The 15,988-nt window shown below is 42.2% G+C and overlaps 1 protein-coding gene across 1 annotated transcript in view; it reads left to right on the forward strand.

Annotated features, from left to right (window-relative positions):
• The window catches only part of LOC124795711, a 30,762-nt gene extending 15,262 nt beyond the window's left edge, over nucleotides 1–15,500 (forward strand). The window contains exons 2-4 of the mRNA XM_047259792.1: nucleotides 561–766; nucleotides 10,853–10,999; nucleotides 14,616–15,500. Coding sequence (XP_047115748.1) covers nucleotides 561–766; nucleotides 10,853–10,999; nucleotides 14,616–14,705 — 443 coding nt within the window. The 3' untranslated portion in view covers nucleotides 14,706–15,500. The remainder of the gene's footprint in view (nucleotides 1–560; nucleotides 767–10,852; nucleotides 11,000–14,615) is intronic.
• Nucleotides 15,501–15,988: the final 488 nt, after the last annotated feature.

Raw genomic sequence — 15,988 nt, forward strand, 5'->3', positions numbered from 1 at the left:
TTATTGGGCGCAGACTGAAACTTGACTATAGACTGGTACAGACAAATGTAGACTGGTACAGACAGGTGCAGATAAATGCAGACTGGTACAGACTGGTGGACACAAATGCAGACTGACTCATTGGAGGTCTGTATACTCGTTATAATACCTCTCGCGTTCAGGTATCACTGCACGAGTGTGATCCGTGATAAGAGAAGGTTCTATGTTACGAGAAATCTCATTGGCTGCGTTACATATTAATACAGCAGAATTTGGTCCGTCTCTAAGGCAGCGCCATCTCGTAGTGCAGAGCCGGACGAGCGCTGCGCCTGTGCTGTTGTGCTTAGCGTGGCGTGCTCTAGTGGGAAAGTTGCGTACGTGCTGACTATGCTGAACTACGTACACAACAAAGTGATACAACGGCATTTCATTATACTTTTATGCAAAGCACACCGAGATTTACCGCCTGTATAATTTTGACAGCGTGTACCATTTACACCCTGATTTACTACACTAAGGCCGAGATGAATGAGCGTGACCTGCGGCAGCACTGACGCAGGACCTGTGTGCTCGTGTCGCAGAGGGCAAGCACTACTTCTGGGTGGAGCGGACGCTGGGCTACGCCGACGAGGGCGCCGTCGCGGCCGGCGTCGACGTGGACGGCTGGGAGCTGTACGTGTGCCGCAGCCGGCACGAGGGCGACCTGGTGCCGGGCCGGCTGGCGCCCCGCGACGGCTGCGCCTACGTGCCCTGGGGCGGCGGCGAGCACGTCAAGCTGGAGTACGAGGTGAGCCCTGGGCCAGCTGCCTGCCTTCACTTCTCTACTTCTCTTCACCTACAGATGCCGCCTCCCTGCATACCATCTGTACATAGTAGAGACTCGCGGGAGATTAGATTCGCCTCTAATCGTCCCGTCACCGTGCGCAACCTCCCAGTCGACATGATAAGAGTTCCTGCTCGTGGTCACACTGGCACGGACCCTTAAAGTAGGCAACCAAACTTGCATCAGCAGTACCTGGGGCGGCTAGCCTGTCATAAAGCGCACAAAGTGTCTCCTGGGATGGTTTTTTCGCTCACAGTGTTGATGAGGACCAACGCGAATCTTACGTCGAAGCGAAAAGGTTGAGACTAGATGGCGAACTTACGGACTGATCTTAGCCAGAGTGGATGCCGAGGGCGCTCCCACAGCGGCTGTAATGGGTAGTTCCCATCAAAAACAAAGAGAGCCAAGCAATATTAATTTGATAATTGTTACCACAGATGTGAGCTGCCTACAAAATTGCGAACTCTTTGTTAATTATCTGAAACTGGACAGATCTGTAATTAATAAGGCATAAAATAAACAATAATTTTCACATGTCTGACACTGCTCCTACAATTTCATCTGTTTCCTCGTAAGAGGTATTCGCCATTACCTTCCGAACCTTTGGGAGGTAGGAGACGAGGTAATGGTGGAATTAAACGTGTGAGGAGTGGGCGTGAGTCGTGCTCGGGTAGCTCAGTCGGTAGAGCACTTGCCTGCGAAAGGCAAATGTCCCGAGTTCGGGTCTCGGTCTGGCACACAGTTTTCATCTGCCAGGAAATTTCAATAGTTTCCAGTCCGTATCCTCGAAGTTATGTTGTGGGGCCAATATTGTTATGCATGCTCTATTGCTATGTTCTTGACATCTAGAAGTTCAACGAAAATGGTACAATATTATGGCAACCCATGCGTAACTACATGTGTTCTTGTAATCCCAGCCGGCCGCGGTGGCCGTGCGGTTCTGGCGCTGCAGTCCGGAACCGCGGGACTGCTACGGTCGCAGGTTCGAATCCTGCCTCAGGCATGGGTGTGTGTGATGTCCTTAGGTTAGTTAGGTTTAAGTAGTTCTAAGTTCTAGGGGACTTATGACCTGAGATGTTGAGTCCCATAGTGCTCAGAGCCATTTGAATTTTTTGTAATCCCAGAGTCTGGAGATGAGTGCAGAAACATGAGCAAGCAGACAGGTCTGGAACAGAAACAGTAACGTGTTTGTACCGAGGGGGGATGGGGTGGAGGTGGGAGGAACGAGCCAGTCTTTGCACAACAGTTCTGAGAGTGACTTCAATCCACTGACGGCTTTCTGATGTAAAAGGGATGATTTTGTATGCCGGAGGATATGAATTGTATGTTTACTACATCGGCACGATACGCAGTGATATATTGCAGGGTTGGAGATCGGTTTCTCACTCTAATATTCGACCTCCTGTAATCAGTGGCAGAGCCGTGTTATTGAGTAACAGTCTTTCTGTATTTCACAATATGCATGGAACTTTGCAAGGTTTAGTTGTTGATACAATATGGCGGTCAGTGTAAAATAGTTTTTTGCCACAGAAAGTCACGTCTGTAGAAAGAAAGAAAAGGCAGGCGGCGCTTCCCTAGGACTGAGGAGAATCGTGACATATAGCCAGTGTGCGTGTGGGCATACCATAATTTTTTTGGATGCTGTACAGATATAAAAGATAACTGCACTGTATGTGTAAAATGTGTATATATTGCATTGTAAAGTTACTGTGGCTTATGTTGTGTAAAATGTGTATGTATTCCATTGTAAAGCTACTGTGGTTTATGTTGTGGCATCACTAGAAAAGATGACTGTGTGTCCTATCGTGAGGAACATATAGATTCAGCACATCGATAACCGTGAGGATATGAGAGAGATTTTTTACACGGAAAATTATGTGTGCTATATATACTGAGATTCGTTCCAGAAGCACAGCCGTCAAGAGGAGACACTACCTGTACATCGATCTTTGTCAGACTGTAGCAGCAATCATAATATTTAATTGTAGTTATACTGGTAAACATCTTCCTGCCTTCCAATATGCTTGTGAGTCTTGTATGTATTTGATGATCCGTAGACAACTTTGCGAGTTTAACTGTCAATGCAATTTAGCGATCTGTGCAAAATAATTTTACTGCTGAAAGTCTCATCTGCAGATGAAAGAAAAGGTGAATGGTGCTTCGATACAGGTGGCATCAGTAATTTGGTGGGTAAATTCGATAAGAGCCAATCATAATGCTCGATTCACTCTCAAGACATCCTATGCGCTGGGATAAAGGAGTCTCTAAGCAGGAAGGGTAGCATGTGATAGGCGGGGTATCGCATTAGGACCGCTGGGAAGAGTGCATTAGATGTTATTCTGCGCTATTTTCGTGAAAAGGTTCTGTTAGGGCAAGAATTTCTTTGCACAAGCTGAGACATCATGAAAACTCCTACGAAAGCACACCTAAAGTATTTCTGGGACACTGTCCAATTTACTAAAGTTCGATTTAGTTATTATTTTAGATAGCCATGTTGCTTAAGTATAACACTGAGAACATTGCAAGAGGCACTTGCAATGGTGTGTAGCTATGTGCAGTGATGTGTCAGCCACACGTCACAGATGGTCCATTAGAGTCGCTAGGGAGAAAGCAGCTTGTGCTATTCTGGAACGGATTTCTGCAGCATCACTTGGCAATTAACTCTTCACCGGACAGGTAGGGGGAGTGTAGTGGAAAACACATGCAGGTGTGGCCCACCATGGAGCTTCCGTGCTCTGTAAATAAGTCTTCGCTCATGTCTTGTTGCGACATCAACGGCGCCTAGGTGATCACATATTACGAGAGGAATTTCTCAAGTACCAAGTATGAAAGGGATGTTGTGCAGCCTCATGTGTGCGGGTCACGAACAGGCATCTGTGCATCACTTTGCAGGGTGTATCGGTGAATCCTGACTGATGGGAGCGTGTGCAGTAGCCTCCTGTGCAGGCCAATGAACAGGGGGGCGGCGGGCAGTGTCTTCTTACATTGTTTGTGTGCATGTCTATAGGCTGTCCCATGCATTATTTGGACAGTTTACGAGTACTGAACGTGTCCACACATTACTGTGCTGCATTATTTAGGAGGAGTTTGCAGGTCTCTACTGAAATTATTTAAGATAGGAGTGCCTCAGCGATACAGATAGCCGTATCGTAGGTGCAACCATAATGGAGGGGATCTGTTGAGAGGCCAGACAAACGTGTGGTTCCTGAAGAGGGGCAGCAGCCTTTTCAGTAGCTGCAGGGGTAACAGTCTGGATGATTGACTGATCTGGCCTTGTAACACTAACCAAAACGGCCTTGCTGTGCTGGTACTGTGACCGGCTGAAAGCAAGGGGAAACTACATCCGTAATTTTTCCTGAGGGCATGCAGCTTTACTGTATGGTTAAATGATGATGGCGTCCTCGTGGGTAAAATATTCCGGAGGTAAAATAGTCCCCCATTCGGATCTCCGGGTGGGGACTACTCAGGAGGCCGTCATTATCAGGAGAAAGGTGGGAATTTAAGGAGATGGGACCTGGATAAACTGACAGAACCAGAGGTTGTAGAAAGTTTCAGGGAGAGCATAAGGGAACAATTGACAGGAATGGGGGAAAGAAATACAGTAGAAGAAGAATGAGTAGCTTTGAGGGATGAAGTAGTGAAGGCAGCAGAGGATCTAGTAGGTAAAAAGACGAGGGCTTGTAGAAATCCTTGGGTAACAGAAGAAATATTGAATTTAATCGATGAAAGGAGAAAATATAAAAATGCAGTAAATGAAGCAGGCAAAAAGGATTACAAACGTCTCAAAAATGAGATCGACAGGAAGTGCAAAATGGCTAAGCAGGGATGACTAGAGGACAAATGTAAGGATGTAGAGGTTTATCTCACTAGGGGTAAGATAGTTACTGCCTACAGGAAAATTAAAGAGACCTTTGGAGAAAAGAGAACCACTTGTATGAATATCAAGAGCTCAGATGGAAACCCAGTTCTAGGCAAAGAAGGGAAAGCAGAAAGGTGGAAGGAGTATACAGAGGGTCTATACAAGGGCGATGTACTTGAAGACATTATTATGGAAATGGAAGAGGACGTAGAGCAAGATGAAATGGGAGATACGATACTGCGTGAAGAGTTTGACAGTGCACTGAAAGACCTGAGTCGAAACGAGGCCCCGGGAGTAAGCAACATTCCATTAGAACTATTGACAGCTTTGGGAGAGTCAGTCCTGACAAAACTCTACCATCTGGTGAGCAAGATGTATGAGACAGGCGAAATACCATCAGACTTCAAGAAGAAAATAATAATTCCAATCCCAAAGAAAGCAGGTGCTGAAAGATGTGAAAATTACCGAACTATCAGTTTTATAAGTCACAGATGCAAAATACTAACGCGAATTCTATACAGGCGAATGGAAAAACTGGTAGAAGCCGACCTCAGGGAAGATCAGTTTGGATTCCGTAGAAATATTGGAACACGTGAGGCAATACTGACTCTACGACTTATCTTAGAAGCTAGATTAAGGAAAGGCAAACCTACATTTCTAGCATTTGTAGACTTAGAGAAAACTTTTGACAATATTGACTGGAATACTCTCTTCCAAATTCTAAAGGTGGCAGGGGTTAAATACAGGGAGCGAAAGGCTATTTACAATTTGTACAGAAACCAGATGGCAAGAGTTGAGGGGCATGAAAGGGAAGCAGTGGTTGGGAAGGGAATGAGACAGGGTGGTAGCCTATCCCCGATGTTATTCAATATGTATATTGATTAAGCAGTGAAGGAAACAAAAGAAAAATTCGGAGTAGGTTTTAAATTCCATGGAGAAGAAATAAAAACTTTATGGTTCACCGATGACATTGTAATTCTGTCAGAGACAGCAAAGAACTTACAAGAGCAGTTGAACAGAATGGATAGTGTCTTGGTAGGAGAAGATCAGATGAACATCAACAAAAGCAAAACGAGGATAATGGAATGTAGTCGAATTAAGTCGGGTGACGCTGAGGGAATTAGATTAGGAAATGAACACTTAAAGTAGTAAAGTAGTTTTGCTATTTGTGGAGCTAAAATGATGGTCGAAGTAGAGAGGATATAAAATGTAGACTGGCAATGGCAAGGAAAGCGTTTCTGTAGAAAAGAAATTTGTTAACATCGAGTATAGATTTAAGTGTCAGGAAGTCGTTTCTTAAAGTATTTGTATGGAGCGTAGCCATGTATGAAAGTGAAACATGGACGATAACTAGTTTGGACAAGAAGAGACTAGAAGCTTTCGAAATGTGATGCTACAGAATAATGCTGAAGATTAGATGGATAGATCAAATAACTAATGAGGAGGTATTGAATAGGATTGGGGAGAAGAGAAGTTTGTGGCACAACTTGTCTAGAAGAAGGGATCGATTGGTAGGACATGTTCTGGGGCATCAACGGATCACCAATTTAGTATTGGATGGCAGCGTGGCGGGTAAAAATAGTAGAGGGAGACCAAGAGATGAATACACTAAACAGATTCAGAAGGATGTAGGTTGCAGTAGGTACTGGGAAATGAAGAAGCTTGCACAGGATAGAGTAGCATGGAGAGCTGCGTGAAACCAATCTCAGGACTGAAGAACACAACAACAACAACAAGATAGGAGTGGTTTGCGTGTCTGCAGTGTTATTTAGGAGTAGTTAACAGGTGTGTGGGTTGTGTGGCATGACCCCAAGTATGTGTTTTGTATCAGTGTGATAAATATACTCCATCCCTAAATAAATTCGTCCAAAATAAATAAAGTATACTCCTTCCTTACTCTCTCCAGCAGCCCAGTGCAGGCTGAGTCATTTTCGGGCCATTTTCCCCCTCCAGGCCAAGATCTTGGATTACATCACAGGAGGCACGACAGCACCCTCTGGTGGCAGTACTCTGCACTAGTTCAGTTGGACTCTAGATCTTGTGGTGGAGACACTGTCTTGAAAATAAAGACTTATGTTCAGCACAGGCAGAGGCCTTGCCCCACACCAGACCATCATCTTGGATTACTTCACGTAATGGACGACAGCACGCTCTGGTGGTGGTACTGCATGCTAGACCTGGACATCATGGCAAACACACTGTTTCCCTCCATCTTGGACAACATTACTTGCGTCATCAGCTGACGTCATGTCCATCATCTTGGATGACAGTGCTCTCTGGTGACAGTACTGTGTACTAGGTCAGTTGGGTTATGGACACATGGTGAACACCTTGGATGGCAGTAGTTGTGTAAACAAAGACTAGTGCATGATTTCGACAGTTGACAATTTGCAAGCATGTCTGCAGAGTCTTTTAGTGGTTTGCATGTCTGTAGGCTGTGTGGCATGACCCTAAGCATGTCATTGCGTGTGTTTTGTATCAGTGTAATAAATATACCCCATCCCTAAATAAATTGTTCCAAAATAAATAAAGTACACTCATTTCTCTCTCCGTGGTCGAGTCCATTTCCCGCGAATCCCTAGGGGAAGGTGGGCTTCGGGTGACTTAGGTTAATGGAGATGAGCTTTCTCTCCCGTCATTTTCATAGGTTGGCAGAGAAACCCCTAATTGACCTATTCACAGCGAAAATTCAAACTCGGCGGCAGTTCAAAGGACGAGGTGGCGGTTGGATGACTTAGGGTACTGGGGGTAGCCCTATTGAACTATTTTCCTGCCGTTTTCTTACGTTAGTAGAGATGAATGTGGCGTGATGCATTATCCTGTTGGAATTTGAACTTCCTGCCATTTTTATGAGGAAGGGGAGGGGAGGTGGGTTAGGTTAGTGGAGGTTGCCCAATTGACCTATCTTCTCTCCAAAATCAGCCATTCTGTATGACCTCATGGCCGTCACCTTGGATGATGTCATGCACTGTTGCTAAGTCTACACGCCGCCATCTTGGATGACGTCATCGTCGCCAACTTGGATACGTCTGGCAACAATTCAGAGTGGCTCAGAAAAGGCTTTGCCCCAATACATTCCATACTATTTGTGATTACCATCTGCAAAATTTGTTGCAAATACAGTAGCGAAGAACTGGTACAATAAAAGGTCATGTCTGGTGCCATAGTTTTATTGTATGAGATAGTATAGTAAGCTATGAGCTTTTTCCCTTTCACTATTTTAATGAATGGGGCAGGGAGGGTGGGGCGGGATGGCGGTATGACAGAACATAAGTCTCATAAATGTTTGAAAGTACATGTAAAGTGCGTTTCAGGCACTATGTGCTCTCATTGTCAAATACTGGATGAATATAATCTGACTGTTTGCACATTGTGAGCTATGATACCTTTTAAACCCCCATCCCATTGAGAGATAAGTGGTTCTTACTGACCCATCGGTTTTTCTGACATTAAGTAATATAAACATCAAAAAAAGTTTTTTATCATCTCGGTTCCGAGAGTTCCAGAACCTGTACAGGAAATTGGAATAGAGATGAACATAAATATCATTTCCCCCCGTTTTATTGCTCATGAAAGCCATACATTGCATGTTGTACCACCATACAGCGAGACCTTCAGAGGTGGTGTTCCAGATTGCTGTACACACTGGTACCTCTAATAACCAGTGAAAATCCTCTTGCATTGACGCATGCTTGTATTTGTTGTGGCATATGATCCACAAGTGCATCAGGACACTGTCGATTCAGATTGTCCCACTCATCAATGGCGATTTGGCGTAGATCCCTCAGAGTGGTTGGTGGGTCACATCGTCCATAAACAGCCCTTTTGAACCCATCCCAGGCTTGTTTGATAGGTTTCATGTCTGGCCACTCTATTCGAGCGATGTTGTTATCCTGAAGGAAGTCATTCAAAAGATGTGCACGATGGGGGCGCGAATTTTCGTCCATGAATACGAATGCGTCCCCAATATGCTTGTCTCCGACGATTATCTGGTTGAAGGCAGATACGACACTCATCGCTGAAGAGTATGTGATGCCAATCCTGAGCGTTGCATGCAGCATGATGTTGGGCTCATCTGTATCGCACTTCATGATGTTGAGGTTGCAGAGATCGATCTCACCATGGACGTCGGAGTGAAGCTGCTCATCATGTGCATAGTTTGAGTCATAACACGACGTCCTGCATTTGCACAAAAAGAATTATTCAATATGGTGGCGTTGCTGTCAGGGTTCCTCCGAGCCATAATCCATAGGTAGCGGTCATCCACTGCAGTAGTAGCCCTTGGGCAGCCTGAGCGAGGCATGTCATCTACAGCTCCTGTCTCTTTGTATCTCCTTCATGTCTGAACAACATCGCTTTGGTTCACTCCGAGACACCTGGACACTTCCCTTGTTGAGAGCCCTTCCCAGCACAAAGTGACAATGTGGGCGCGATCGAACCGCAGTACTGACCATCTAGGCATGGTTGAACTGCAGACAACATGAGCCGTGTACCTCCTTCTTTGTGGAATCACTGCAACTGATCGGCTGTCGGACCGGCTGTCGGACCCCCTCCATCTAATAGGCGCTAGTCATCCATGGTTGTTTAAATCATTGGGCGGTTAGTGATATCTATGAACAGACAAAGGGACTGTGTCTGTGATACAATGTATGTATATGTATCAAGTTAGGTTGAAGTCAATCAAGTGGCTTAGGAACAGATGTGGAACATACATAGATACATTCACTTTCCTAATATGTGCAGGCATTATGCAACTTGTATAATTAGATTCTCTATGATCAAAGGTATGACCTTATTGTACAACTGTGTACTGAGAAAGACAAAATCCTAGATCTCCAGGTACAAGTGCTTACTTGATGTAAGTGGTTCACTGGTTTTCACCACCTTTCTCTAATGATAATACGTAAGTGGCTACAAACAACTGAAACAAAGAGCTATGTAAATGGCCATGAGACCTACACCATAGATTTTATCCATTTTGCTATTTCGTTGTACTCGGTCAAACTCTTAGTTGGTTAGCTTGATTGGAAAACAACGCATTTCTTATGGTCTCTGTTAATCTCCCAACTAGTTTCATTGAACGAATTCTATTCTGGTCTGTTGTTGCCTCTACAACACAACGCTTGGCTGACAATGTAGGGCACTACATGCCTGCACCAAATCACTACACTTCGCACTGAAAATCAGAGCTGCCACAAGGCACCATCTTTCCCCAGTGTACTGCTGGATGCAAAGTAGTGGTCTTTTCTGCATGGGGCTCCACGACTATTACCTATAAATCTTCGAGTTGAGTGTAACTGAAGAGATCTGTTCAGCGTTCAAACTTCTTATTGATTCAGATGCCTCTCCTGCTAGCCTCATTGTCCCCCTTGTTATTGGTTCCTGGTATGACCTATCATCCATATTATTTACGTTATAGTCTTCTGAAATTTTCCCGCTAACATCATGCAAAAATCCTCTTCCAGAGCCAGTCTGCATGAGTAACTGTATGAGTGGTCAAACTGTTGCCAAGATCCAAACTTGGAGGCTACTCCATTTTATTTGTTAGCAAAAGAGATGTGTATTGGTTGTGGACAGACTAGAAGCCCATCTCATGCAAACCCAGCTGACACCTGCACAACTCGTCTCTGTACGAAGAATAATATTACACTGCTAATGTCTACAGCATCTTTCTTAAATTTGCATAAAATTCCTACAGTGGTTTGTCACACTGTGAATCCTTTTGTGTTGAAGTGGCAGGTTGTTTATTATCATTAATATGAATGTTATACGCCAACACAAACTGTGGACCTGGCCAGTATGCCAGCACTGTTGTGGTTATGTATGAGAACAAGGAGGGAGAAGTGGAGGATACAATAAAAAACACTGTACACCTCCGTATTCTTATGAGTGGACTATTGTGACACATTAGATGATTATGTGACAAATATCCTGCATTGCATACCACTGGCCAGCACTCCTGTTTGACAACACCGCACGTGTTATGTGTGTGAATCTACGTTTTGTCCGAATATATGCCTAAATTTCAAGTACAATGCACTTTTTGAAACCGTGTCATTTTGTTTGCAGACATGGCGACTCTTTATTCTGGTTCCACGTTAGATAGAATACTTGGTCTGAGTTTCTGTTCTATCTCTGTAATCGAGTTCTTTGTGAGTGGGACACACATTATATTGTCTGTCTGTTGGCAGGTGCTGGTGGTGCTGGGGGGTGAGGGTCGGTGGGTTGCGACGCGCGGTGGCTGTGTGCCTATTGAGGCACTGGAGGCTGGTGCTGCCGGCAGCGAGCCGCTCTTTGTGGGCAGGGCCTGCTTCGATGGCTTGCTGGTGCCTGGCAAGGTGAGTGAACAAGCTTCTGAGCTCTAACATGCCTGTCTCTTGGAGGGCCGACTACCTCGTTCCTAGTATGGAAAACTTTCAGTCTCATAAAATTATGTAATGTGTACATCCAAGAAAGCCCTCTATCAGTGGTCTCATGCAATACAGCTGAATAAAGTCGTCTCAAGCAAGTGGTTATACATCCTTGCTCTTTCATTTGGATGCTTGTCAGCTGTTGTCAAGTGCTGACTGACTGCCATGTGGTTTCTGACCTTGTGTAGCCCAAGTACTTGGTGTGACATCAACAATTTTTGTGCGTCGCTGTATAGGCAACGTTCAACACTCCTGCGATGGAGAGGGCAGCAACTGTCAGCACACCACAGCGCCTGAGGAGAATTCAGCTCAAAGCTCGTGGACTCGTAATCACTTGAGTGGGCTCAAAGCCAGAGTATTTTATCTACTTTCTGTCATTATTGGTAACTCCTCTTCCTGTTTAGCTCATGAACCTGTATCTTTGCACAATGAACAAATGGGTGAATGACTGAGTAGGTTGTACCTTGCCTGAAAGCAGACAGACTTTTACAGGTCTGACAGTTGTTGTCTAGTTGATCATGCATTAGTGTGTTCATTATGTAACTCAGTCTTATTGAAGACATGGCTTCACCAATTTCGCAGAGTGTAAACGTGATTGGAAGAGGAATGGATGAAATTATTGTCAGGTATCTTTGAGTTTCTGGATAGATCCTTGTGAGTTTCTGTTCAGGTAGCGCTCACTTTCTTACTTTATTCTACTGAGGATCTGATGAGGCTATCATAGGATTTTAGTCACGTTGAGGTTCTGTGACCCCTTTTATCCCATATGTCCAAGTGTTTCTTTGCAACAAACCAGATATTTAATGTTTCCATGTTGATTCTTACTTTATTTTTAAGCTTTTTTGTTCTTCAAAAATAATAATAAATATTATTATGTTAAGCTCGAAATCGTAAATAATGGTACCATGAAGAACTGTGAATGTTACATAAGATGTGTTTTATGAGCTGTTTTAGCTAACTATGAAATGAGTCACCTAAGTAGATAGCCATAATAATCACTACAAATAAGTCAACACAGTTAAATGATACTGCATGTCCTTGGCGTTTCGTAACTGGTGACAAGTTATGGGTTTAAAATTGAATATTGCCCTGAGAAAGATGGGTCCTTGCAAATCCACCTTATTATTAATCCACAAAACTGTTACTTGTTCATCTTTCCTAATTTTGTAAAAATTTGGAGTTTTTCATAATATGAGCAGTTTTCAAAAGGAATAAATCTTGTTTATCATATTACTTGTACAGTGGGTGAATTAATGCCACTCTCCATTCAACTGGGATAGTTTTATTTTACAGACTTCTTTGTAAATTAATATTAGACCTTTTATGATTTTTTGTTGGGATAATTTCAAATATTAAGCAGTCACTTGATTTCACTGGTAGTAATGATATGAAGTTGGTAGTTTCACTCCACTTTCCAAGCAGCTAGTCAGCAGAAAAGTGAATGGTGAAAGACTGTCATGGTCAGTATGACAAGCAGTGGCACTGGTTTATAGGTTTTTGGATTTTCTTGGAACCATCCTTCTGACTGGTTTCATGCAGCCCACCAGGAATTTCTGTCTTGTGCCAACCTACTCATCTCATAGTAGCACTTGCATCCTATGTCCCCAATCATTTGTTGGATGTGTTCCAATCTCTATCTTCCTCTTCAGTTTTTATGCTCTACATCTTATTCTTTCCATGTAGTCTTTCCACCTATGCTCTATCTCCTTAGCATTAGCAGTGGAATTTATGATCGTTCTTAATGTTGCCATCCATGCATTTAATTTCACTGAAGGTTGTTTTGACTTTTCAGTATGAATGTAGTCATTCCAATGATATAGTCCTTTTTGTAATGGTTCAAACGGTACTGAGCACTATGGGACTTAACATTTGAGGTCATCAGTCCCCTAGAACTTAGAACTACTTAAACCCAACCAAGCTAAGGACATCACACACATCCGTGCCCGAGGCAGGATTCGAACCTGTGACCATAGCAGATGTGCGGTTCCAGACTGAGGAGCCTAGAACCGCTCAGCCGCAATGGCTGACTCTTTTCCATTTCACCTTGGCTTATCTACACTTCCTATTTATTTAATTCCTAAGTAATTTATAATCCAATATACCTGTATTTGTGAACTTTTTTTACTTCCATCTTTCATCTAACATTTAAAGTATATCTTTGTTTATCCAAGGTTTCTTCACAGTTATATTTGTCTTTCCAAGATCTGTGATTGCTCATTTTAGAGATGTCCACTACTCTTTACTGAAGTGTCTACTGTGATATTCCTTATCACAGTATCCATCTATCTCATTATTCCTTGGTACTTCAGTATCCCACTTCCTTACACACAGATCCTTCCATATGATTCTCTTGAAAATTAGTCTACTTTTCATCTTTACTAAACTATGATTAGAGTATACTTAGAATCCAATATTTGATTTCAGGATCTCTGTCTGACCTTGATGTAATTCAACTGCAAGTTTCCCATTTGTCCGTAACTTTTCCATGTATAGGCCCACCTCTTAACCTTGTGATTCTTGAACAGAGTATTCATAATTACTAACTGAAATTTATTGCAGAACTCAATTAGTCTTGTTCCTCTCTCATTTTTTCAACCAATCCTATGTTCTCCCATAAGCCTTTATTGTACATCTTCCCCTAAAAGCACATTTTAATCCCTATAACCTAATAGTTTGTGTACTGGACTATCCATTCAATATATTCATATATTTTCACTATTGCTTTATCATCTGTTGGCATGTACACCTGAACGTTGTTGGTGATGGTTTTCAATTCTGATGAGAACAACCTGTCACTGCATTGTTCGCAGTAACTCATTCTGTGCCCTGCTTTCGTATTTCGTTTCTCAGTTTTTCTAGCTTCCCTCCCACACTCAAACATCTGATATTCCATGCTCCAACATATAGACTGTTATCCTCTCATCAAGTATTCCATCTGCAGTCTGCTCCCAGTTATCCAATTGGGGTACTAATCCAGAATCTTTTGCTGGTGGAGAGGTCATCATGACACATTTTCAGTTACAGGCCACATGTCCTGTGGATACACATTATGGTGTCTTTAATGTAGTGGTTTCCTTCCATTGCCTTCTTCATCATCATGCTGTTAAGTATACACTTTTTAGGGTCAGTTTCCCATGCTTAGGGCAAGAGTGCCCTGAACCTCTGTTTACTGCTGCACACTTTTTGACAAGACCGTTGGCAGAACAAGGGTAGCTTCTAATGCTTTTATTGAAATTTTTAGCAGTGGCTAGGTTTGAACCCAGGATGTTTTGGTTAATATTCAAAGACGCTACTCCTAGACCACAAGTTATGTTGCTTGTGAAATATATGTGGTCTTCCCTTACAACTTAGGATGACTACTAAACATTAAGTCAGCCAGTGCAGAATAGTGTCTACTGAGGTTTTAAAGTAACTACAACAAAAAGTCATGAAGGATGTATGATTCTGGAAAGCAGAAAGATAAACCTAAAATCTGTAAGCCACATATTTCATGAAGAATACATGACGGTGTTGCAGGAAGTGCATTGTTCACGTTGTTTTGCAGGTACACCCAAGCCACGGTGTGTGCTACATCTCATATGGTGGGGCAGAGATTGCTTGCCCGGAGTACGAGGTTCTCGTCATACACATATAGACAGTGCCTCCTTGTATCAGACTGCTACATCTGAGGAGCATCTCAACCTCTCCTCACTCATTACTTCCTTCCATTTTAAGGAAACAAGTGTCACTGTCGATCTCTGAAAATGTCCTGTGATATATAATTTTATGTCTTATTTAATACCAGATGGAGCTTATATCCATCTGCAATGCCAAACAATGCAAGTCATAATTTTAGTACACTTTTTCAATTTTTATATTTTCTTACTGATTCCAAGCAGCTCAGTGAATCCTATTGATCACTGAGACAAGTGTTTTGAGTGAAATGTATATTAATGTGTTGCACATTACTGCTTGTTATAGGTAATAAAGTTCTTTTACAACTTCAGTTCATCCATTGCTTTACTCACATTCTTCCAATAATGACATAATTTCTCTTATAAATAATGACACATGAATATTTGAATAACATAAGATAAAAGTCTTAGTGTAGGATAAAATGTTCCACTTGGAGGTGAGTGCAACAATATGAGTAGCAGCTATATACATTCAATGTTCATCCTTGTTAGCAAGTTTGTTGAAGCTTTTTGTAATATATATTTGTTTTGGCAACCATGGTCACTCAGTTCTATGATAACAAGAAAAAAGAAAATTGTGAATGTAATAATGGATCTAATCACATTATAACGTCCATATGTACAAAAATATAAACCTAGTATATGGAAACCAATACAGTGCTAACACATCAAAATCAAATGAACCCTATTTTATTATATATATTTCATTGTAAGTGTTTACAATTGTGCCTTAACTCTGTATTTAACGGTTCTCTTTTTTGGAAAACTACCGCATATAGCAATATTTTTCTATAACAGATTGTTTAAATTGTACAGAAATTTATTTTCACATCTGAATTTAAGTCCCTAGTTCTGTATTTAAAGAATATGGCATGTGAGTTCTGCACTAATGTGATAAATTTCCATTTCTCTATCTTTGTTATCTAGTCATCTTCTCGTTTGGTCTCAGTAATTTTCCCTGTCATTACTGAGACATTTACTGTACTTGTAACTAGAAGACTGTATATAATTAACTAAAAGGAAAAGAAATAACATTCCATCCTGCAAATGTCCTGCTTAATCTTGGTCCTCTATATTTAATTATATTTTTGGTTTTCGTAAAATATCTCTGTACGTGTTCGTTTTGATTTTAACTCTGTTAAATGTTATATGTTCTGTCTTTCTCAAAGTGAAACTTTTGCATGGTTATTAGTGTGATGCTACAGAAAAATAATATTCCTGAAATAATACATAACACATAATG

This window comes from Schistocerca piceifrons, chromosome 4, assembly GCF_021461385.2.
Source record: "Schistocerca piceifrons isolate TAMUIC-IGC-003096 chromosome 4, iqSchPice1.1, whole genome shotgun sequence".
Classification (NCBI taxonomy): Eukaryota; Metazoa; Arthropoda; class Insecta; order Orthoptera; family Acrididae; genus Schistocerca; species Schistocerca piceifrons.